At 41.5% G+C, this 26,331-nt stretch overlaps 1 protein-coding gene across 1 annotated transcript in view; it reads left to right on the forward strand.

Moving 5' to 3' along the window:
* The window catches only part of MYO5B (myosin VB), a 156,565-nt gene that overhangs the window by 105,287 nt on the left and 24,947 nt on the right, over nucleotides 1-26,331 (forward strand). Inside the window, exons 8-16 of the mRNA XM_069963199.1 lie at nucleotides 5,704-5,811; nucleotides 9,241-9,350; nucleotides 10,703-10,968; nucleotides 13,501-13,582; nucleotides 14,479-14,619; nucleotides 16,211-16,333; nucleotides 20,698-20,781; nucleotides 21,246-21,389; nucleotides 21,570-21,667. Of these exons, the coding sequence (XP_069819300.1) occupies nucleotides 5,704-5,811; nucleotides 9,241-9,350; nucleotides 10,703-10,968; nucleotides 13,501-13,582; nucleotides 14,479-14,619; nucleotides 16,211-16,333; nucleotides 20,698-20,781; nucleotides 21,246-21,389; nucleotides 21,570-21,667 (1,156 nt within the window). The remainder of the gene's footprint in view (nucleotides 1-5,703; nucleotides 5,812-9,240; nucleotides 9,351-10,702; nucleotides 10,969-13,500; nucleotides 13,583-14,478; nucleotides 14,620-16,210; nucleotides 16,334-20,697; nucleotides 20,782-21,245; nucleotides 21,390-21,569; nucleotides 21,668-26,331) is intronic.

A 26,331-nucleotide genomic window follows, 5' to 3' on the forward strand; every position in this document is an offset into this window, starting at 1 on the left:
CAGATACATACACATACTGACATAGAAATATATACACAGACATACACACACTGACATATACATATATACCCACAGATACATACATTCATACATAAACTTACTGACTCACATACACAGCACTTACAGCTCCCAGGCTTCCCCCTTCCTCCTCCTGTAGTCCGGGCTGATCTTCACATAGAAGTATTCAGGACCTTTGGGTCATGTGACCATAAGGTCCTTCATCCCTCTCCTGTGCTGTGCAGGACCTGGCAGGTCTCTCTTTCACTCTGGACCTCTGGGGGTACAGTGGTCGGATGTCAGTGTCCGTACCTACCATGAAGGCAGGGCAGGCTTCCTCGGGCCCCCTTCCTGCAGGGGCCCCATAGCAGTCGCCTTCCCTGCCTTCATGGTAGCTACGCCAATACTGTATCCAGGTCCAGTCTCCTGAAAGCACATTTTCTGACTTGTGCTGGTTGTAAAAAAACAAACTAAACACAAGAATTCTGGCCAGTACAGAGAGTCACAGCTCAATGTTTTCTCTCTGTCTCCCCCTCCTCCCCCCTCCCGTCTGAGACAGCTGATGTTCCATATGTGTACCCGTGTATGGGGCTCTCAGCCATGACCATTTAACCATGGTGGTATGGTAGCTCAGTGGTGAGCATCGTTGCCTTGAACCTCTGGGATCCTGGAATTAAAGGATATGCATGGATGACATATCTTTTGCATATGCTATAAATGCCCAGATGAGATTACCCCTTTAAATGTCCCTAAAGGAGAGGGAATGTTTGAAGGATACCAGGTCTACGTGTATGACCTGGCAGATAGGTGACCTTTGTCAGACTCTTGCCAGTCACTGTGTCACTATTTAATCCGATCTCCATTGTAATGTCATTATTCCCACTTATAAAGGTTTAGACTCACACCTCCTATTCCCTACACCTACTCCCTACATTTATCCAAGTAATGTTAGATAAATGCTGTAATTACAGGAATTATAGGAGCTTAGATAGAATACAGCTATAGAAGAAGACGTGTATCCCTATTCATTCCCTATTCACTTAAACCTTGTCTGAAGAGGGAGAAAACTTCTGGAGGAACTCCTAATAATCCAGAGAAGTCATATAGTCATCTCCTGAGCCCAGGACGGGGGGCAGGATTATAGGGCAGCACTACCTCAGTTATCAAACGCATCTGAGTTCAAGCTATTTGGTATTAGAACGGAAATTTACCCGGAAGTAATGTTCGGAAGTCGAAGTATACTTGGTATTCGAATGTTTTTGTGAGCGTGGATAGTGGGTTGTACCTGGTGATTTTAGCACTGGAGAGGCTTCACATACAGTACAGCACTGTATAAGACTGCTGGAGTGCATATACAGTACAGTAGTAGTACAGTCAGTGCACCACCATCTCCCATCCTGTACTGTATAAGACTGCTGGAGTGCATATACAGTACAGTAGTAGTACAGGCAGTGCACCACCATCTCCTATCCTGCACTGTATAAGACTGCTGGAGTGTATATACAGTACAGTAGTAGTACAGTCAGTGCACCACCATCTCCCATCCTGTACAGTACTGTATAAGACTGCTGGAGTGTATATACAGTACAGTAGTAGTACAGTCAGTACACCACCATCTCCCATCCTGTACTGTATAAGACTGCTGGAGTGTGTATACAGTACAGTAGTAGTACAGTCAGTGCACCACCATCTCCCATCCTGTACTGTATAAGACTGCTGGAGTGTGTATACAGTACAGTAGTAGTACAGTCAGTGCACCACCATCTCCTATCCTGCACTGTATAAGACTGCTGGAGTGTATATACAGTACAGTAGTAGTACAGTCAGTGCACCACCATCTCCCATCCTGTACAGTATAAGACTGCTGGAGTGCATATACAGTACAGTAGTAGTACAGTCAGTGCACCACCATCTCCCATCCTGTACAGTACTGTATAAGACTGCTGGAGTGCATATACAGTACAGTAGTAGTACAGTCAGTGCACCACCATCTCCCATCCTGTACTGTATAAGACTGCTGGAGTGCATGTACCGTACAGTAGTAGTACAGGCAGTGCACCACCATCTCCTATCTTGCACTGTATAAGACTGCTGGAGTGCATATACAGTACAGTAGTAGTACAGTCAGTGCACCGCCATCTCCCATCCTGTACTGTATAAGACTGCTGGAGTACATATACAGTACAGTAGTAGTACAGTCAGTGCACCACCATCTCCCATCCTGTACTGTATAAGATTGCTGGAGTGCATAGATATACAGTAGTAGTACAGTCAGTGCACCACCATCTCCCATCCTGTACTGTATAAGACTGCTGGAGTGCATATACAGTACAGTAGTAGTACAGGCAGTGCACCACCATCTCCCATCCTGTACAGTACTGTATAAGACTGCTGGAGTGTATATACAGTACAGTAGTAGTACAGTCAGTGCACCACCATCTCCCATCCTGTACTGTATAAGACTGCTGGAGTGCATATACAGTACAGTAGTAGTACAGTCAGTGCACCACCATCTCCCATCCTGTACTGTATAAGACTGCTGGAGTGTATATACAGTACAGTAGTAGTACAGTCAGTGCACCACCATCTCCCATCCTGTACTGTATAAGATTGCTGGAGTGCATAGATATACAGTAGTAGTACAGTCAGTGCACCACCATCTCCCATCCTGTACTGTATAAGATTGCTGGAGTGCATATACAGTACAGTAGTAGTACAGACAGTGCACCACCATCTCCTATCCTGCACTGTATAAGACTGCTGGAGTGCATATACAGTACAGTAGTAGTACAGTCAGTGCACCACCATCTCCCATCCTGTACTGTATAAGACTGCTGGAGTACATATACAGTACAGTAGTAGTACAGTCAGTGCACCACCATCTCCCATCCTGTACTGTATAAGATTGCTGGAGTGCATAGATATACAGTAGTAGTACAGTCAGTGCACCACCATCTCCCATCTGTTACAGTGCTGGGGTGGGGGGCACTATACAGTAAAGGATGAGTGAGGAGCTAGTGGCTACTGTACTACATTTTCTAGTTTGTTGTTGATCATTTCTTGTTTTAAGTGTCCTGTACAGTATATAGTTTATACTGACATATATTTATATATTGACACTTTTCAATGCAAGAAATTATACTGTAGGTAATTATTGGTGGGTGCTGGAACCAATTAAACACAATTACATTATTTCCTATTATTACTGTAGTTATATTCTTGTATATAGGAGCAGTATTATAGTAGTTATATTCTTGTATAGAGGAGCAGTATTATAGTAGTTATATTCTTGTATATAGGAGCAGTATTATAGTAGTTATATTCTTGTATATAGGAGCAGTATTATAGTAGTTATATTCTTGTATATAGGAGCAGTATTATAGTAGTTATATTCTTGTATATAGAAGCAGTATTATAGTAGTTATATTCTTGTATATAGGAGCAGTTTTATAGTAGTTATATTCTTGTATATAGGGGGTAGTATTATAGTAGTTATATTCTTGTATATAGGGACAGTATTATAGTAGTTATATTCTTGTATAGAGGAGCAGTATTATAGTAGTTATATTCTTGTATATAGGAGCAGTATTATAGTAGTTATATTCTTGTATATAGGAGCAGTATTATAGTAGTTATATTCTTGTATATAGGAGCAGTATTATAGTAGTTATATTCTTGTATATAGAAGCAGTATTATAGTAGTTATATTCTTGTATATAGGAGCAGTTTTATAGTAGTTATATTCTTGTATATAGGGGGTAGTATTATAGTAGTTATATTCTTGTATATAGGGACAGTATTATAGTAGTTATATTCTTGTATATAGGAGCAGTATTAGTAGTTATATTCTTGTATATAGGAGCAGTTTTATAGTAGTTATATTCCTGTATATAGGAGCAGTATTATAGTAGTTATATTCTTGTATATAGGAGCAGTATTATAGTAGTTATATTCCTGTGTATAGGAGCAGTATTATAGTAGTTATATTTTTGTATATAGGGAGCAGTATTATAGTAGTTATATTCTTGTATATTGGAGCAGTATTATAGTAGTTATATTCTTGTATATAGGGCCAGTATTATAATAGTTATATTCTTGTATATAGGAACAGTATTATAGTAGTTATATTCTTGTATATAGGGAGCAGTATTATAGTAGTTGTATTCTTGTATATAGGGGACAGTATTATAGTAGTTATATTCCTGTATATAGGAGGCAGTATTATAGTAGTTATATTCTTGTATATTGGGCCAGTATTAAAGTAGTTATATTCTTGTATATAGGAGCAGTATTATAGTAGTTATATTCTTGTATATAGGAGCAGTATTATAGTAGTTATATTCTTGTATATAGGAGCAGTATTATAGTAGTTATATTCCTGTATATAGGAGGCCGTATTATAGTAGTTATATTCTTGTACATAGGAGCAGTATTGTAGTAGTTATATTCTTGTATATAGGAGCAGTATTATAGTAGTTATATTCTTGTATATAGGAGCAGTATTATAGTAGTTATATTCTTGTATATAAGAGCAGTATTATAGTAGTTATATTCTTGTATATAGGAGCAGTATTATAGCAGTTATATTCTTGTATATAGGAGCAGTACTATAGTAGTTATATTCTTGTATATAGAAGGCAGTATTATAGTAGTTATATTCTTGTATATAGGGGGGCAGTATTATAGTAGTCATACGGTATACGGACATGGACACTAATGCCTCTCGGCTACGTTTAAAAACCAACGCCAGGATGTTGGTATATAATTTGATCAAACCATATTGCTCCATGTACCAAGTGCAGGTCTCCTGGTTCACATGGGTCCACTATCACTATCTGCACACTGTGTCGGTCAGCGCCCACCAACCCTGCAAAGCATGCACAAGCAGGAAATGGAGGCCCTAGAATGGCCCTGCAACCCCAATGTCACAGGACCAAACCCAAAGTGCCCCCCCAAAACCCAGCAGGAACCACCGGCGGAGAAAGCTGCCGCCAAACAACACAAGTGTGAATATGATCTTGTACTCACCATGGCTCCTGCAGGTAGAATGGGAAAGATAGGAGGTACTGACATGTGTGCACAGGTGTCTCTTGCTAATTTGGGTCATGTGGGTCTTACAAAGATGAGTGCCAACTGCTCAGAAAAGGGAGAAAAATAAAATACGACATGGAGAGAAAGGCAAGTACTTCCTATCCTTCCCATTCTACCTACAGGAGCTATGGTGAGTACAAGATCATATTCACACTTGTGTTGTTTGGCGGCAGCTTTCTCCGCCGGTAGTGCCTGCTGGGTTTGGGGGGCCCTTTGGGTTTGGTCCTGTGACTTATTCCTTCCACTCCTTGCTGAAATTAGAGACAGATTAGAAAAAGAACTCTTCTCAGTTTCTAGGTGATACATTCACTTTAATTGAACCTAGCATCACAAATACCTCTCCTGTTCTGAAAGCTGTATTTCTCATTGACACATTGCACCTTGTGTTTTTTTCTTAATAAAACGTTCAGGTGACTTTAACGCCTCTGAAAAAGTAAATTCATCAGCTTTGAAACACATAAACAGATTTTTCTTTATATGAATTATGTAAGATGTATACCTATCCCTACCAGACACAACATTGGAGAGTCAGTCATTTACTATCCTGTTTTTGTAAACTCAGGTCGTATTTCTTTAATTTAATTGTTTTCCTCCTGTTTTCTGCTCTCTTTACAGCACAAGCTGAGGATTTTTTTTACACCTCGCAGGGAGGCGACACCGCCATTGACGGGGTGGATGACGCAGATGACTTTGAGAAGACCAGGCAAGCTTTTACACTTCTGGGTAAGGATTGCATTTCAGCGGCCTTTGTTTGGATGGTTTGACTTTCTTGGCTTGTGAGACAGATCCAGACACAGCTGACCTGTTCCAGATAATGACATAAAGGCCCTAGTTTGGCAAGTCACTAGTCCTTTAAGGATAAGTGGATCACAGTGATTATCTGTATTATATGAAGGTACCAGTTTAAAAGTGTCTGCTTTCCCTGCAGTGCCACCACGGGGAAATTAAAGGGGTGTTCCAGGAAAAGTCAACTTTTCTCCTATCCACAGGATAGGGAAAAAGTAGGAGATTGCAGGGGTTGAAGGTTCAGGCCTCTGTTCTGATTTCTGTATTGCGCCCTGGTTTCTGTGTAATGAATAGATCTGCGGGTTCAGCACGTGACCTGCCTCTCTATTCATTCTATAGAGTGACGGAAGTACTCAGCTCTTTCACCTGAATAGAGCCTCGGGTCAGGTACGATCTATTCATTACACAGATTCTGGGACCCGATATGGAAATCCGAGGGGGCTACAGAGGTAAGATCTCCTGTGATCTCCTACTTTTCCCCTATTGTGGTTAGGGGAAAAGTTGATTTTTCCTGGAGAGCCCCTTTAAGTATTACACCATTCTTATTTAAATTAGTGGACATGGATACATGAGACACTTCAAACTCTATTGTGTTCTGAAAGAGGGCATTGATTAAGAATTCATATATATATATATATATATATATATATATATATATATATATGTGTAAATTTTTTTTGTAATTTATTGATTGAAACCAGATATCCCCTTTGATGTGACATTTGTCTGTGAGCTTCATACAAGGAAATCCTTAACTAAATCTAAATCTTATTTTCGGGGTAGTCCTTTTTTTTTTTTTTAACTGCTGCCCGATTCCCACTCATGGTGCTGAGGTATTTCTGAACACTGGCCCAGCATGAAGCACTGGAGGCAGGCCCCCCAGCCCCCAGTGTGACAAAACTCCCTCTGTGACACGGCTCCATTGATTATAATGACATTGCGTCACAGAGGGGAGGATACGTCATCACACAGGGGGACGCCTCGCCCACCCCCAGTGCTTCATGCTGGGCCGGTGCTCAGGAATAGAACGGTGCTGTGCAGAGTAACTGGCCGGCAGTGTAAAAAAAAAAGCGGGATCGCTACCGGCATCCCCACGCTGGCGCTGATCTGTTCATGTAAAAAACACAACATGATGTATTTGTACCTAGTGGTACATACTTGGTAGTAGGATGAATTATCTGCTGCCACCTCTGTCCATATCAGGAACTGTCCAGAGTAGTAGCAAATCCCCATAGAAAACCTCTCCTGCTCTGGACTGTTCCTGACATGGACAAAGGTGGCAGTAGAGAGCACTGTGTCAGACTGGAAAGAATACACCACTTCCTGCAGGACATACAGCAGCTAATAAGTACTGGAAGACTTGAGATTTTTAAATAGAAGTTATTTACAAATCTTTGGCACATTATTGCAGCAGTTGATTTGAAAGGAAAAAATTATGTTGACGAGTACCCCTTTAAGTGTTCCGTGCAGTGCCCCTCACAGGAAGAATGATGCATTACACAGTGCCTACTGGTCATAGCGATACTAGTTCTCCTTAAATAGAGACGGTGCCCACTGACATCAGTGTAATACAGGACGGGTCCTCCAGAGATAGAGACGCTCTTTATAACCGCTCTCCACTGTGGCCCAAAGATGTGGATCCTGAACATTGCCCCCACCCCCCTCTAATTCTAAAGACTCTTATAGGATATAGGAACAGGGGTTTTATAAAGTGGACTGTACCAAATAAGCGCAGACCTGGCAGCTGTCTAACATGGGGCAACATGAGCTATGCAGTTGTAGGGACAAGTGGCGCCCTCTCTTGGCAGGAGGCGGTAATACTTCTCACAGACTTCTCTCCTATTACCCTGAATGGGTTGCAGTTTATTTTATTTTTGTTGTTTTTCTTAAAGGCAAATGCTGTAGACTTTAATCCTTCTTCCTTATAAGAAAATTTATCACCCAGATAATGGACTCCTGGTAATTAGACGGAGATCAGAAAACTGTTTGTCTTACTGTTTCTGCTGATTGGAAACTGTCAGCAATGATGGACGACCCCCTCTGCCTGGATGGGAGCTCATCTTATATCAATATTCCTTCTACTCCAGTCTGAGGGTTGTGCTGGGGCCTAATCTTTATCTAATGTATACGGGTGCAACACATAGGTCTGCATTGGAGCTGTATACACAAATCTGTGCGGTATATGACAAGGTGTATTCTGACAAGGAGTCACATGATCTTCTGTCTATAGCCCGAGCCGTCACATGCGGCTTTTGCATCCTCACTTGACTCTCTTGTCACCTTGCATTTAAGCCGTATATGAAGCCACAAACCAAAGGGACAAGTAGAAGGCAGAACAGATGGGCGACTCTTATGGTAATGCTCTATGGTGTAGGAACGCTGGAGGCTACTGACACAGCGGGTCTGAGCTGCAGTAAACTGATCGGGAATATAACACATGAAATCTTCATGGCCGGCTCCGGCATCATGATGTTCTTTATTCTGATATACTCTACAGGAGATTTTACTCTCTTCCATAGGAATAACATTGAATCCCTGTGTCACACTACACCGCCTGCACTAGGAGTTACACATATCAGGAACATGACTTTATTATGGCTCTATGTCCTTCAGAACCGTGATAAGACCGCCATGTATATTTTATGGCTCTATGTCCTTCAGAACCGTGATAAGACCGCCATGTATTTTTTATGGCTCTATGTCCTTCAGAACCATGATAAGACCGCCATGTAATGCCTTATTGTACCACCTTATGCTTTAGATCTCATAGAGAGGCATGCTCTTGGGTCCCATAGCATTGCCTCTAGGGCATTCTTGGTGGCACTATATGATATGTGTATATTATATTTTAACTCGTATAATAATAACAACAGGGGGTTCTGACAGTTTGGTGTAAAAGGGGTACTCCAGCTAACATTGTATAACTCCAAATGAACTGGAGTCAGAAAGTTATACAGATTTGTAAATTAATTTGATTTAAAAAAACAAAACAATCTCCAGTCTTCCAACACTTTTCAGCCGCTGTATGTCCTGCAGAAAGTGGTGTATTCTTTCCAGCCTGACACAGTGCTCTCTGCTGCCACCTCTGTCCATGTCTGGAACTGTCCAGAGCAGGAAAGATTTTCTATGGGGATTTGCTGCTGTTGTGGACAGTTCCTGACATGTACAGAGGTGGCAGCAGAGAGCACCGTGTCTGACTGGAAGGAGTACACCACTTCCTGCAGGGCATACAGCAGCTGATAAGTACTGGAAAACATTAGATTTTTAAATAGAAGTAAATTATGAGTTCCCTATTAATGAAAAGGATAATTACCAGTGTTGTTGCTGTCGATGTAATGTTTCCTATACTGTATTTCTATCTTACAGGAGTGAAGGAGTCGCACCAGATGAGCATCTTTAAGATCATAGCTTCCATTCTGCACTTAGGGAACATAGAGGTCATCTCAGAGCGGGACGGGGAGTCCAGCAGCTTGTCGGTAAGGAATAGATCATTCTATAGGGAAGCGGGGCCTACGGCCAATAGCCATGTGTGCTAATGTATTGTATTGTATGGGATTTTAAAGGTTTTTACATGATTAGAAAAACATGCCTGCTTTCTTCATGACTTGTCTGCTGGACATGTCTGGTTTGGCAGCTCCTCTCTATTAAAGTGAATAGGGCTGAGCTGGAATAACAGTCCACTGTTTTTTCGAAGTCAGCCTTCTGTATAACTCCAGTGGAGAGGTTCAGATCATGTAAAAATCCATGAAAAATGAATGCTAACACAACTGCAGTATACTACTGTATAGCATTGTCTATATAATAGCAGGGCCATACAGAGTTTAGATAATAAAGCCATATTAAGGCTGTCCAGGCATGATGGGAATTGTAGTTTTGCTACAGCGGGAGGGTCGGAGGCTCCCCATCCTTAGTCTACACATATGGGGTATCCCAAGCCTCCGGCCTTAGTAAGCCCTGTGGGAAATGCCCTAGGTGCTGAAACAAGTGACCGTGTATAGCCTGCAGCCTGTGCTCCATTACAGAGTATTGATGCAGACACATAGTATAATCTATTAATGGCCTTCCGCTTTACTTTACATTCATCTCTCAGAATTGACCTGTCTGATGAATGGCTGCTCTTCTGATGACTTGTACTCACTCAGGTCACAAGCTTTGTAGATGGAGCGAGAGAGCTGCCACGAAACCTGTGCTGCCACCTAGTGTAATTGCATGCTCGTGTGGTACATAGCGCCATAGCACTGCCCTGTGGCTACCAGTCACGTGGTAGTCCTGCGGGTGGCAGCACTCAGTGGGCTTTAGAGTGTGTATATATATATATAAGTGTGTGTATATATGCAAATTTTTCTAATTGGTAAATGTAATGAATTGTATCAATTCTCCATAATTGCTGTTAGTGAATGGTCACAGATCTCCAATGCTCCGACCCTTCAGTCCTTTTCTAGTATATGTTTTACTTCTTAGGCTGGGTTCACACTACGTATATTTCAGTCAGTATTGTGGTCCTCATATTGCAACCAAAACCAGGAGTGGATTAAAAACACAGAAAGGATCTGTTCACACAATGTTGAAATTGAGTGGATGGCCGCCATTTAATGGCAAATATTTGCTGTTATTTTAAAACCACGGCTGTTGTATTGAAATAATGGCCGTTATTTACTGTTATATGGCGGCCATCCACTCAATTTCACCATTGTGTGAACAGATCCTTTCTGTGTTTTTAATCCACTCCTGGTTTTGGTTGCAATATGAGGACCACAATACTGACTGAAATATGAGTAGTGTGAACCCAGCCTAAGTTTATTCTTTTTTTCATTTTTGTATTTCCTAGAAGGGAGACAAGCACCTGGACCACTTCTGCACGTTGCTCGGGGTGGAGCACGATCAGATGGAGCATTGGCTGTGCCATCGGAAGCTGGTCACCACATCGGAGACGTACGTGAAGAGCATGTCTCTCCAACAATCGCTCAATGCCAGGAATGCTCTGGCCAAGCACATCTACGCCCAGCTGTTCAACTGGATAGTGCAACATGTGAACAAAGCCCTGTACACCACCAGCAAGCAGCACTCGTTTATCGGCGTGCTGGATATATATGGGTAAGAGGGGTTACAAAACTGCCTTGGAAGGCTTTTTCTACCTCACCCTTATAGGACAGAGGTATATGTCATGATTTATATGTCTGACATCGTAATGCCATAAAGTGGTTTACATCAAATATTTTGCTACAATGTAAAAACAATAACCAAAAAAAAAACGGGACCCCAAACCTCTTTTACAAACTTCATAGCTTTAATACATCACTGGAGGCCGGGTGTATAGATGATCGGTGCCTGAATCTACAGAGTTTGGAGCAAATTTATTTTGTGGATCTCCTAAATTTTTGCAAATTTTCTAAATTGTACTAACTGTAAGTCGCTACACCTGTGAGTGATCTTAGAGGGGTACTCCGTTGAATTTTTTTTTTCTTTCAAATCAACTAGTGTCAGAAAGTTATATAGATTTGTAATTTACTTCTATTTAAAAAATCTCCAGTCCTCCAGTACTTATCAGCTGCTTTATGTCCTGCAGGAAGTGGTGTATTCCTGACATGGACAGAGGTGGCAGCAGACTGGAAAGAATACACCACTTCCTGGACAGGACATACAGCAGCTGATAATAGAAGTAATTTACAAATCTATATAACTTTCTGACACCAGTTGATTTGAAAGAAAAAAAAATTGCCGGAGTACCCCTTTAATGTTATGGCCGATCGTTGTATATGTTTATACAGATGGGTTTCTCCCATCGTGCAGCATCTTGTATACAAGTAATGAGATAATATATAGTCTTGTAGGGAAGCAGCGTAATTGTTTATTTTACTGCTGTGTTGCTTTGGTCCTGGTAGTAAATTAGCGGATAATATAAATCTTCTGTACTCCACCGCTGCCCACAGAAGCCTCAGACAGGCGCACTGCGTCTCCTTAATTGTCCTCCGAGATTATGGCGTCTCAGCACAGATGAATGGACGCTTTCCTCTCTCCTTATAGGAGGACAATTAGGGTCTCCAGGGCTGAACGCCACCACCGACTGAGCTCATTTCACGCAATTAAAACGTTTTTTTTTTTTATTTTACTTTGTTTTTAAGAATAAAGTAAAGCCGCTTAAAATTCCTTCACAGGGGAGGAGATGATATACACAATGTACTGTTTTGCACCAGACGCAGCTAGATCGCTCCCGGGGTGCGGGGAATGGTCATAGCACTGTCATGGCCCATTTATGTAGAAAGAAAAAAATCATAGTAAATCATTCATAGGCACATTGGGGGAAATTTATCAAACATGGTGTAAAGTGAAACTGGCTCAGTGGCCCCTAGCAACCAATCAGATTCCACCTTTCATTTTCCAAAGAGTCTGTGAGGAATGAAAGGTGGAATCTGATTGGTTGCTAGGGGCAACTAAGCCAGTTTCACTTTACACCATGTTTGATAAATCTCCCCCATTGTGCGCAGCGCATGCCGATTAATGTAAGATGACAGCAAGCGGAGATCCTAAAAATAATGTAGAGGAACGCTAGGTAAATATGAGAGACTTACAAATCAGGGCCCTATTACTTAAGCTGATTATCGTGCGAAAAATCGTTATATTAAAATTTAAACGATAATTGTTTTGAGTAATTATAGGCAGCAATCAAACGACAAATGAGAAATTGTTCATTGTTTGTTTGTTGCTAATTGTTAAAAATCACTTAGGTCCACTTAAGGTCCATATACACAGAAAGATTATCTGACGGATTGTCTGCCAAAGATTTGAAGCCAAAGCCAGAAACAGACTATAAACAGAGATCAGGTCATAAAGGAAAGCCTGAGATTTCTCCTCTTTTCAAATCCTTTCCTGTCTTTGGCTTCAAATCTTTCGCCTCCAGAGTTTATACGTCACCTGATCCCGGCTCCGGCTTGCCTCGGGGCTCCCAACGTCTTCATGTCCCGCTCAGCCAGTCAGTGCGCTGCAGCGGGGCAGTGCTCTGATTGGTCGAGCGGGACGTGCCGGGAACCAGCGAAGCAAGCCGGGGGAAGCCGGGGCTGGGATCAGGTGCAGTATCAGCTCCGCCGGCGGGGGGGAGGGTTAACGGGGCGGCCTGCAGACATTCTCCCAGCGGGATGTACATCCCGATGCGAGTTTGTCTGCCATAGAAGGTAATAGGGCACGGATCCGCAGTGGACCGCTCTGCGAATTCGCACCGTAAATTCCGCTGTGGATCCGTTAGGTGTGAAACTACCCTAAAGGCGTTATTCAGTGCTACAAAAATATGGCCACTTTCTTCCAGAGACGGCACCACTCTTGTCTCCAGGTCAGGTGCGGTTTGCAATTAAGCTCCATTCAGTTCAATGGAACTGAGCTTCAAAACCTGCACCCAAACTGGAGACAACAGTGGGGCTGTCTCTGGATGAAAGTGGCCATGTTTTTGTCGCGCTGGATAACCCTTTAAATGTCCATGGGTCAGAATTTCCCATGTCACTGTTTATCTTAGGCAAATATGCCTTTCCGGAGTCAGGAAAAGAAGGATGACATTCTCTTTAAGTTGTAGCACATGCCTCACCCAGCTTTCCTTGGTGCAGATACAATGGCTGAATTCTCTCTCTTTATCTGCAGGTTCGAAACATTTGAAATAAATAGCTTTGAACAATTCTGCATCAACTACGCCAATGAGAAACTACAGCAGCAGTTTAACTCGGTATGTTGGCAACAGGCAAAATCCTATAGCACCCCCTACAGGCCTTGATTTGTATAGCTGAGCCTTCGGGAGCAGTTAAAAACTAACTATATTTTTAAAGGAGTATTCCATCCGGTGATTTTTTTTTTACGTTTCTTTAATAAAGTTAACTTTGTAATATAACTTTTTTAAAGAATTTATTTTTCATTTTTACAATGATGGCTGTGTCGGGAACAGCAGAGCTGCTGAAGCCCAATCTTAGCACACTTACATATGACTACTCCTGCTGCATGCAGATACTGATTCTAATTCCCTGATTCTAATGCAGGTATAGGAAATCTTTGGCTCTCTAATTGTGGCAAAACCATGATTCCCATCATGCCTGAAAAGCCAAAGCTTTAGCTTTGGCTGTCCAGGCATGGTGGGAATTGTAGTTTTTCAACAGCTCGAGGGGATAGAGGTTCCCCATCCCTCCTCTAATGCATGTTAGCAGGGCTAAGAAGTATAATGCAGTTATAAGTGTGCCAGGACCTGGAGTTGAGCAGCCCTGCAGTTCCTGACACAGCCAATGGTGGCAGCAGAGGGGCTGTGTCATGCCCTTGCTGGTGCCAGTGAATGTAAATTTAAAAAATTATTCACTGGAATACTCCTTTAATACAGACTTTCAGGGGAACCAACAGACCCCTTTGAGAGTCTGCTCAAATACGGTTTCAGAAATTTCCGTGTCCACAGGTCAGTTCTGTTCATCAAAATTGGGTTGTTTTGACAACAGTCCCATCGATTTTTCTAAGTTCCATTCAAATGAATGGATACGTTTTCTGCCAACAAAATATTTACGTTGTCAATGTCTTTTTAAAGTCCAGTTGTGATAATCTGCCGCTTTTAGTAAATTTCCAGTCCTTGTGCTTTCTTTACAGCATGTGTTTAAGTTGGAGCAAGAAGAATACATGAAAGAGCAGATCCCATGGACCCTCATTGATTTCTATGATAATCAGCCCTGCATTGATCTGATTGAGGCCAAACTGGGAATTCTAGACCTTCTAGATGAGGAGTGTAAGGTGAGTCTGAAGAGTCTCTCATCCAGTAGATCTGATACGTCTTGGTGCGAAGTAGATTCAATCCCTTCCATGTAATTTATTGTGTACCAGCTAACTGAAACATAAGACTGAAGGTTTTAAGATTTCTTGTATATGACTGCCTCTATCAGCAGTACCCCAAGTCTTCCAGTACGTATCAGCTGCTGCATGTCCTGCAGTAAGTGTTGTATTCTTTCTAGTCTGACACAGTGCTCTCTACTGCCACCTCTGTCCATGTCAAGAACTGTCCAGAGCAGCACTGTGTCAGTTTGGAAAGAATTCACCACTTTCTGCAGGACATACAGCAGCTTATAATTACTAGAAGACTTGAGATAGAAAAATAGAAGTAAATTAAAAATGTATGTATGTGTATATAAGTAAAGAGGTGGACGCGGCACTCGAGAAGAATGATGCGGTTGGTGCCAGCAGCATATACCCTTGAGGACCGTGGGTATGAATGCATACAATAGAAGAAAATCACTGCCACAGTGATTTTCTTCTAATGTATATATATATATATATATATTTATACATATTTAAAAAAGAAATTAGCCAGAGTACCTCTTTACGTTAAGCTGGTGTCACACTGACCAGAACTAAGAAATGGTTTTTCAGTATTAGCCAAGATAAGCTGCTGTGATACTGACTATAACTAAGAAGAGGTTCTATGGTATGAGCCAAGATAAGCTGCTGTGACACTGACTATAACTAAGAAGAGGTTCTATGGTATGAGCCAAGATAAGCTGCTGTGACACTGACTATAACTAAGAAGAGGTTCTATGGTATGAGCCAAGATAAGCTGCTGCTGTCACTTATACTGTATAACCTTTTCTTAGTTATAGTCAGTGTGACAGCAGCTTATCTTGGTTCATACTGTATAAACTTTTCTTAGTTATTGTCCGTGTGACAGCAGCTTATCTTGGCTAATACTGTATGTCACACTGACAATAACTAAGAAAAGTGTGAGCCAAGATAAGCTGCTGTGACACTGACTATAAGTAAGAAGAGGTTGTATGGTATGAGCCAAGATAAGCTGCTGCTGTCACTCTCACAATAACTAAGAAAAGTTCATACAGTATGAGCCAAGATAAGCTGATGTCACTCTAAAAATAACTAAGAAACGGTTGTACAGAATGACCCATGATAGGCTGCTATCACACTGACAAAACTAAGAACAAGTTGTACAGTATGAGCCAAGATAGGCAGCACAGTCACACTGACTGCAAATGTTGATCAAAGTAGGGGCAAAGGGCTACCTTGTAAATTCTGGTGGCGTCGCAGTCCCATTTCCAGCTACATTGTACATAGTGTCAGATTAACTATAATCAAGAATGATTTACTATTGTTACACCTCTCGCAGCTTCTAGAACAATTTGCTATTGATGGAAACCAATCGTCTCAGTAACGCTGACATAAAGCTGCTTGTTAGGGAATCTCTTCTGGCTGGATTATTAACCATGGTCATTACAGTATACTGTAGCTATATGTCATCTTGTTTTATAATAGAAGTTCTCTAGAATGACACTCCGTGGGTGGACGGGCAGCATTATAGTGACATGTTGTTTGTCATTAGGTCCCCAAAGGCACGGACCAGAACTGGGCTCAGAAGCTGTATGACCGGCACGGCAGCAGTCAGCACTTTAAGAAGCCTCGGATGTCTAATATTTCTTTTATTGTTGTTCACTTTGCTGACAAGGTAAGCGATGCCTCTCCGTAATACAGTCAGTGGGATCGCTTGTGTCATGTAATGTATGCAGAGGATTTGGAGCTAATAGAACAAAGTCATAATACCATATCCATAGTATTCAGCAGTATCGGACTATTATCGCTCCGTGTAATAAAGACAACGATCAGTCGTTTGAAATGGTTAATCAGGTGATCGTGTTGTTTATTCCTGCCTAAAAATCTTCATCCGCCAGGCAGACATTGCTACGTGTAATAGTGATGCATGGTCAACCCCTGATGATTGTGTATAAAAAAATAATAAACCTTATACATGCCTGCCCATACTCCCCAGTGTTCTTCTAGTTTCCACCTGCTCCCCCAAGCCGCCACTGGAACTTCAGAGCCGGCCTCTAAAGTGACATGCCTCTCAGCCAATCAATGGCAGAGACGGGAGTGCGCCACGCCTAGTGATTGGCTGAGCAGCCTGTCACTTTAGAGACCGGAAGTTCCAGCGGTGGCTGTGGGGAGCAGACGGAAGCTAGAAGAACACTGGGGAGTATGGGCAGGTATGTATAAGGTTTATGATTTTACACTTATACATTTATTGTATTAATAATGGAGGTTTATCAAACATGGTGTAAAGTGAAACTGGCTCAGTTGCCCCTAGCAACCAATCAGATTCCACCTTTCATTTTCCAAAGAGTCTGTGAGGAATGAAAGGTGGAATCTGATTGGTTGCTAGGGGCAACTGAGCCAGTTTTACTTTACACCATGTTTGATAAATCTCCCCCAATGTTTTTATGTTGGACATATTTTAAAGTAATTTTTGGTGACATTTTTGCTTAATTTTCCATTTTTTTTAATCAATATTATAAAATAATCCTGAGATATTGTAGTTTTCAATCTTGCCACTGAGGCTTAAACTAAGCTGAGACTTCCTGTTGTGTCTGTGGTCATAAAAGGGGGCTGCTGTAAAGTGATCTGTACAACGTCATGCGACACCAGTAGATAGAGGAGACAATAGCAGCTCCCTGTAGAATGACCTCTTCAAAAGTCACAGTAATGTTTTACATCCATCTCTAGGGGACGGACTCTGTCTATTGTCATCTATGTCCATGAGTCTTGCTGTAAAGTATGTCACTAAATGCTGTTGAGAACAGCCTAGGCAATATGGCCGCCCCCATAACAATCTACAAAAAGTGAAATAAAAAAAATTACAGTCAGAAAATTTAAACAGATTTGAATAAAAGAACAAGTAAAAGAAAATTTAGATTACACATTTCCTTTGAGGCTAGGGCTGTACGGACATCACTAACAATATCTATATATACACAGCCATTGCTGCACGATTATCGAGCCTTTTAATAGGCTCAGTAAGCAAATGGCAATCTAGCAGATCAGCGCTCGTTTATCCGGAATATTGGGCCATGTAATACAGTCCCGGCAGGTGTTCCAGGTATCTGGAACGATAACGATAAACTATCGCAAACAAGATTGTTTATCCTTAACCTGAAATCGTTCACCATATTACACAGAATGATAGTCGTTAGTTATCATAGTTACTATGATCGTTTATTCCTTCTGATCCCAGCTAAACAATGAACAATGTGCAAGTACACTGAACGATTAGTGAAAAAATGCAAAACTTGAACGAACGACCGTGGAATTACAGCGAACGATTAACGATAATTTTAGGTTTAGATCTAAATCAATAATCAACGACACACGAACGATTTTTCGATCGTTGCCTGCAATTACACAGCACGATTATTGTTTAAATTCGAATGATATAACGATTTTTTGGACTATAATCGTCCCGTGTAATAGTCTGATAGCATTTGATACCTTTGCAACGATGAGTAATCAGACTGTGTCATGGCTATGTACAACTATTATTTGGCAGTGTATATATATATATATATATATATATATATATATATATATATATTTATTTATATTCCATTAGGGTCAACCTTGAAGTCCATCCTGTTCTATAGTTTATAAAGTTTATACGGTCTCTTCAGTTGTTTCTGTGTACAGTATAATTACAAAGCGTATCCCATCAGGTTTCCCCGCAGTGCCGGCTTATGGCTGCCGTCTGACTCTGTACAGAAGGTCATAGACAATATCTCAGCTTTTTGCACCAGCACTGTTCTATTAAGTATTGTACGCTGTAGGGAAGCTGACCTTTGTAACTGCGGAGAGATTAGTAATAGCGGGGGCATCGGGGACATGACTGTGGATGTACAAATTCATGTATTCCATTATACTGCACATTAAGGCTGGGTTCACACTACGTATATTTCAGTCAGTATTGCAACCAAAACCAGGAGTGGATTAAAAACACAGAAAGGATCTGTTCACACAATGTTGAAATTGAGTGGATGGCCGCCATATAACGGTAAATAACGACCATTCTTTCAATATAACAGCCGTTATATAGCCGTCTAAAATAACAGCAAATATTTGCCATTAAATGGCGGCCATCCACTCAATTTCAACATTGTGTGAACAGATCCTTTCTGTGTTTTTAATCCACTCCTGGTTTTGGTTGCAATATGAGGACCACAATACTGACTGAAGTATACGTAGTGTGAACCCAGCCTAAAGGCTGTGAAATACATTAGAACACTAAAAAAAAGTGCACTTTTAATTGCAATATGGGTGTCATGGGGCTATTACGGCTACAGTATGTTAGCAGTATACTATACGTTACATTAGCTCTCACACCTCTTACATTATAAGGTCACTTTAGGTGAAGCTAAAGCTTTGGCTGTCCAGACATGATGGGAAATGTAGTTTTGTAACAGCTGGAGGGCCGAAGGGTCCCCATCCTTGGTCTAGGGCATAGTATTGACAGGTGTGGAGAAGTAGAAGAGGGAGAAGATTCAACTGCTCAAAAATGTGGAACTGTGATTGCAGCTTCTTGCTTTCAGTAAGATTAGGAAGAACAGCTCTGGAGCACAAACTGCTGGTCCAACAAGTGAAATATTGTAAGAACATGGATGTTCATGCTGTACATACAGTTTCTTTTACTTTGACAAAATATTTAACACACTATTCACACATAGGAGATCTGCTGACTTTATTCAATAGGAGATCCGCTGACATTTTTAGTTTTACATCCTTTATTATATCGGCCTTTAAATTTTCCGTATTTTTTTTTGTGCATGTGTCAAAACACTTGAAAAACCACAAGCAAAGGCCTGATCTGCAAAAAAAAGAACAAAGATGTCAAAAAAATGCCTAAAAAGATAATAATCCAATATCACTCTTAAACCAAAGCAAATTTTCCCATAAGAAATCATTGAAATGCAGAGAATTTGTTCCACACCCCAAAAATAATGATTTTTTTCAATTCTGAATAACATGTAGAACAGATGAAACAAACATTTAGAAACAGCTGAATATGTGATATAAGTTACTGTACAGTATAGCAATCAGCATGTGGAGTATAATGTATAGTAACTGCATAAGAATGAAAAAACAGCAGCAGTTTGTAGATACAGGATGGAACTTCAGATCCCCATAATGCAGTAGTGTAGTACAACAGGCTAGAATAGAGAAGCAGTGCTGCTGGCAGAGGTCTGTGTGGTCACATGACAGCAATGGGGAAGGGTGTGTGTGTTCAGCATGGACCAATCAGGAAGTGAAAAATCACAGAGCTGTGCAGGAGGACAATGAGAGAAACTTTTCTATACAGCAGTGTGAATGGCTGAGTGTAAGTGCAGGTACATTATAGCAGCAGTGTGTATAGCTGAGTGTAAGTGCAGGCACATTATAGCAGCAGTGTGTATAGCTGAGTGTAAGTGCAGGCACATTATAGCAGCAGTGTGTATAGCTGAGTGGGAGTGCAGGCACATTATAGCAGGAATGGAGAGGATGGGAAACACAAGGGCTGACAGAGACTACAGGAAGGAACGAGCAGATTATAGGGTGAGCACAGTATAGCAGCATTCTCTGTCCAGAGAGGGGTTACAGCTATAAAGAGATTACCTCCACAGTCCTGTCCTCTGATGTAAGCCCCAGCCTGAAGTGAATCTGCTATAATTTGGAAGGTGAGGGAGACTTCCTGGGTCAGAGTACAGTGCTGTAGACCCTGCTATGCAGACCATGCCCCTCCTCCACTCACCCTCCCACCCAGTACAGGGAGCTCTTAAACCAATGCAATGCTCTTAAAGCAAGTTACAATTTTGAAACACTGTGAGCTCTTCTTGCAAAACGCTCTTACTCCAAGTTACTCTTAAACCAAGGTACCACTGTATATATATTATAAATAATTATATATAAACTTATATGAACTCATAGTACACTGTGTGAACATAGCCTAAGATTGGCAGGACATGATTGTGCATATCCTACACAGACAATAATCACAATGTATAATTTACATAGGTGGAATACCAGTGTGATGGATTCTTGGAGAAAAATCGGGATACGGTGTATGAAGAGCAGATTAATATCCTGAAAGCCAGTAAGGTAAGAATATTTCCCATATTATGTATTCTTTGTGTATTGATCTTTCATTTTCAAGCTGCAATCCCTGTACAGACCTAGAAGCTATTTTACTTTAGCGGCACACTTCTTTCCTGTACTGGTAGTTTGGTACACTGTATCAGCGCAGGTCATATGTATCATTGTGTTATGCACACTTGGGAGTTGATATACAAAGTATATTAGATAACTGAAAAGATTTTGATTATTTATCATTGTCCAGGGGTAGAAAAAAAAAACATGGCCACTGTACATGGGTTGTGTCTACTTTTGCAGCTCTGTTCCATTGAAGTGAATGGGATGGATCTGTAATACCACAGGCAATCTGTAGACAGGAGTGGCGCTGTTTATGGAAGAAGGCAGCTATGTTGTTCTTATCCTGTACAACCCAGTTAAGTTTACTCACATGAATACAGAAAACTTCAACCATGTATATATTCATTTGACAGTATCAGCTGGTCGCTGATTTATTCCAAGATGACAAAGATCCCGTCCCTCCAACCCCGAGTGGAAAATCCAAAATCAATGTCAGACCAGCAAAACCAGCCATTAAAAACGCCAATAGAGAACACAAGAAAACCGTCGGACATCAGGTAGGAATCAGTATCTATCTATTTATCTATCATCTATCTCATATCTATCATCTCATATCTGTCTGTCTATTTGTATTCCATATGTATATATATGTTATATATATTAGTGTGTGTGAGGTAGGGAAAGAGATTATAGGATGTAAGTAGTTAATAATAATTTTATATTTATTGTATTTTTAGTTTCGTAACTCCCTGCAGTTGTTAATGGAGACTTTAAATGCAACTACACCTCATTATGTGCGGTGCATTAAACCCAATGATGAAAAGTTGGCATTCAGGTAAGACAAGTATATATTTCACTGCTGCTTTCAGTATTCTGCTGGTGGGGTCACTGTGTACATACATTACTTATCCTGTACTGATTCTTACTTACATCCTGTATTATACTCCAGAGCTGCACTCACTATTCTGCTGGTGGGGTCACTGTGTACATACATTACATTACTTATCCTGTACTGATCCTGAGTTACATCCTTTATTATACCCCAGAGCTGCACTCACTATTCTGCTAGTGGAGTCACTGTGTACATACATTACATTACTCCCCTCGCTCTCATCCATCAGGCTGTCTCTTTGTGTGTGGAGGAGGAGATATTATAGCGTATAGTCAGATAAACCCAGGGACATAGGGACAGATTTACATCCACTTCTACAGCTCAGCCGTGAATCATTCTGATGGCGCTAAGAGCCCAGCGCATAGGTCTTTATGTTCTGACACTGAGAATAATAGCCACCTTCTGGGGTCTGTATTGGAACTATAACCCCCAGCAGGTAGTGACATCTAAGAGCATTCAAGATAGTGTAACATGATGGGGCTTGAGGGTCCAGTGAAGCTGGTGGGCACAAGTCTACTAACATCTAAAGTCTGGTACAGCTGAGCCGACTGCGTGAAACGTTGCTTAAAGCAGCCCATCCATCTCTGTGTTTCTATTCAGAAGTAAGGAAACTATGTGCTTAAGTTTTCAATGAGAATTCACAGCAATCCAGCTCTTACAGTAAAGAGTCCACTCCTGAGGTGACTATTCTACAGATCCATGGCTCTTGCAATAAAGAACCAGGTTGTGAGATGACTATTCCACAGCTGCACAGCTCTAACATTGCAGAACTAGATGCCAAGGTGACTACCCCCAGCTGTACAGCACTTGCAGGAAATAACCAGCTGCTGTTCTATACAGTCACAGCTCTAACTGTAAAGAACCAGCTGCAGTGGTGACTATTCAACAGACTCACAGCTGTAAGAGTAAAGAATATTTTGTTCAGGCGACTATTCCAAAGAGTCACAGCTTGTGCAGTAACAAACCAGCAACTGAGGTGAGTCTAAGCTGGTCCTCATAGACTATTGGAAAGTTTGTGTGAATAAGCACTACAGGAGAGGCACTGCTCCTGAGGTGACTATTTCACCTCCAAAAACTAGTGTGACCAATGTCTTTTGTCATCTGCAGCCAGTCTACAGGGTTGCTTTCTTTTGTTAGTGCAGCCATATCCAACCTCACTGCTCATTGTCCTGTGTCTTGAGGTTAAAAAACAGGCTCTTGCCCAGAATTTGGCGTAATGGTGCGATTAGGCAGCCTCAGAGGCATCCATGCATGCTGCCCCTGCTGTTCCCTGTCCATTTTTGTGGTGTTTCCATCATTTTCTGAGGTTGACAGGTTTTCACGCAACCTTCCCTCTGCCGAGCTTGGGTCCCCTGCAAAAATGCTCGAGTTTCCCATTGACTTTAATGGGGTTCGTTACTCGAAACGGGCACTCAAGTATCGGGAGATATTCATCTCGAGTGACGAGCACCTGAGCATTTTAGTACTCGCTCATCACTAATCACAAATACACAGCATTTACAGTAAAGAACCAGCTGCTGAAAACAGTGATGCACAGCATGTACAGTACAGAACCAGTGACTAAGTTGACTACGACACAGATTCACAACTTGTACTGTAAAGAACTACATACTTAGGTGACTGTGACACAGATTCACAACTTGTACTGTAAAGAACTACATACTTAGGTGACTGTGACACAGATTCACAACTTGTACTGTAAAGAATCAGATACTTACAGATTTACAGCACTTACAGTAAAGAACCAGCTCTATTCTACAGATTCACAGATTTTTGCCCCCCTATCACAGCCACCTTAGGGGCTTATGTAATGCAAAAATTAGATATACTGTAGCAGAGCTGAGTTAATCATTTAGGGATATTCCAGTGTGATTGGGCTACAGATGATCACAGCACAATGGCATTGTAATCTAAGGAGTGGGACAACAAACTCAGCTCTGCTAGACTGGATATTTTTTTAGCAATCTCAGGGGTGAGTGTGAACACATCCGGCTCCTGCAGCCACCTGAGCAGGGCAGAGGTAATGAGATGCAGCCGGGGACAGTCGGCTCATTGTGAGTCTGTCTGCTCATTGTCAGCCTGTAAATATATCTGGGCAGAGCTGGATATCTGGGCTATAGAGCCTGGGAACCTGTGATCAGCTGCTTCACACCGCCTGCCCTCTACACGCGCAGGTAAGCCCCCACTTGTCAGAAAAGCTAGCAATCATTTTATAACCATTGTTTCCCGATAAGCTGCTGACCATTTTTTAAGAAACAGCGCCACTCCTAACCAGGTGGTGGGTCTGGTACTGCATTCAAAGCAATGGGACTGAAATGCAATGCTATCACACGGCAGATATCCTTACTGCATAGTAAACAGAAGGGTATAGATGCTGTAGGACATGTGATCAGTAATACAGATGTAGCAGAGTTGAAATTGTCACTATTATCCACAGTTTTACATCAGTTTTTGTTGGAAAATCTCAGATGGCAAACACAGCTCTGCTGCACCCCACACAAGTATATCAAATGCAGAGATAGATCCAGCTTATAAGACTGGCTGAGAGAGAGCTGCAGGCGGTAACAGGACCGGCATCATCCGAGCGGGGTACAGATGGGTCTGCTACATGCCGTTTGTAAAGCTCCATAAGGAAGAAGTAGCCAACATTTTACTGACTGGGATGTCAGCTTAGAGGAAAATACTAAGAAAATGACATTTACAATAATCTAACATTTATGTATGTTGGGGAATTATAGTATACCCCCATCTAATGGTACACCCCCCCCCCATCCAGGAGGGAAAGCAGCTAGTGGGACCTCTAGAGGCACAAATATAGAAATTCTATATGTAGACATAGGAGGCAGTATTATAGTAGTTATAGTCTTGTATATAGGAGCAGTATTATAGTAGTTATATTCTTGTATATAGGAGCAGTATTATAGTAGTTATATTCTTGTATATAGGGAGCAGTATTATAGTAGTTATACGAACTGGAGAGAGTGGAACGGCTGCACATCCCATCTATGGCTGATACTAATGCCGCTAGGCCTATATTAAAAATCAACACCAGAGTGTCTGTATATGAATTGATCAAGCCATATTGCCCCGTGTACCACCGCGCAGGTCCTCTGGTCCACACGGGTCCCTATGCTAACTCCACACCGTGTCGGTCAGCGACCGCCAACCCCGCAAAGCGTGCACATGCAGGGAAGGGAGGCCATGGAACGGCCCTGCAACCCCAATGTCACAGGACCAGACCCAAAAAGCCCCACCAAAACCCAGCCAGCACCACCGGCGGGGAAGGCTGCCCCCAAACGACACAAGTATGGATATGGTATTACACTTACCATTGCTGCTCTCACAGAATGGGGAAGACATAGGGTCCAGACATGTGAGCACAGACATATCCTGCTAATTTTGGTCATGTGGGTCTTATAAAGGAGTGCTAGCTGTTCAGAGAGGGAGAACTGTGAAACACGAACTGGAGAGAGTGGAACGGCTGCACATCCCATGTGCAGTATTATAGTAGTTATATTCTTGTATATAGGGGCAGTATTATAGTAGTTATATTCTTGTAAATAGGAGCAGTATTATAGTAGTTATATTCTTGTATATGGAGCAGTATTATAGTAGTTATATTCTTGTATATAGGAGCAGTATTATAGTAGTTATATTCTTGTATATAGGAGCAGTATTATAGTAGTTATATTCCTGTATATAGGAGCCAGTATTATAGTAGTAATATTCTTGTATATAGGAGCAGTATTATAGTAGTTATATTCTTGTATATAGGAGCAGTATTATAGTAGTTATATTCTTGTATATAGGGGGCAGTATTATAGTAGTTATAGTCTTGTATATAGGAGCAGTATTATAGTAGTTATATTCTTGTATATAGGAGCAGTATTATAGTAGTTATATTCTTGTATATAGGAGCAGTATAATAGTAGTTATATTTTTGTATATAGGAGCAGTATTATAGTAGTTATAGTCTTGTATATAGGAGCAGTATTATAGTAGTTATATTCTTGTATATAGGAGCAGTATAATAGTAGTTTTCTCCGTGTTTTGCACTCCTCCTGGTGAGACCCACATGACCGCAATTAGCAGGAGACACCTGAGTGCACATGGTTTTAATCCCTCCTGTTTTTTCCCATTCTGTTTGCTGCAGCTATGGTGAGTGTAATATCTTATCCAGACTTGTGCTGCTTGGGGGCGACCTTCTCCGCCGGCGGTGCTGGCCGGGTTCTGGTGTGGTGTTTTTGGGTCTGGTCCTGTGGCATGGGGGTCGCAGGGCCGTCCCATGGCCCCCGTTCCCTGGCTGTGCACGCCTGCGGGGTTGGTGGCCACTGACTGGCACGGTGTGGACTTAGTGTAGGGACCCATGTGTATCAGATACCGGCACGAGGTACATGGGGCAGTATGGCTTGATCAATTCATACACAAAATTCTGATGTGTTTTTTATTTAGCCTAGGGGCACTAGTATCAGCCATAGGTGTGAGGTGCAGCACTCTGTTTCTTCCCTAAACCGCATAATAGTAGTTATATTTTTGTATATAGGAGCAGTATTATAGTAGTTATAGTCTTGTATATAGGAGCAGTATTATAGTAGTTATATTCTTGT

This window comes from Dendropsophus ebraccatus, chromosome 3, assembly GCF_027789765.1.
Source record: "Dendropsophus ebraccatus isolate aDenEbr1 chromosome 3, aDenEbr1.pat, whole genome shotgun sequence".
Classification (NCBI taxonomy): Eukaryota; Metazoa; Chordata; class Amphibia; order Anura; family Hylidae; genus Dendropsophus; species Dendropsophus ebraccatus.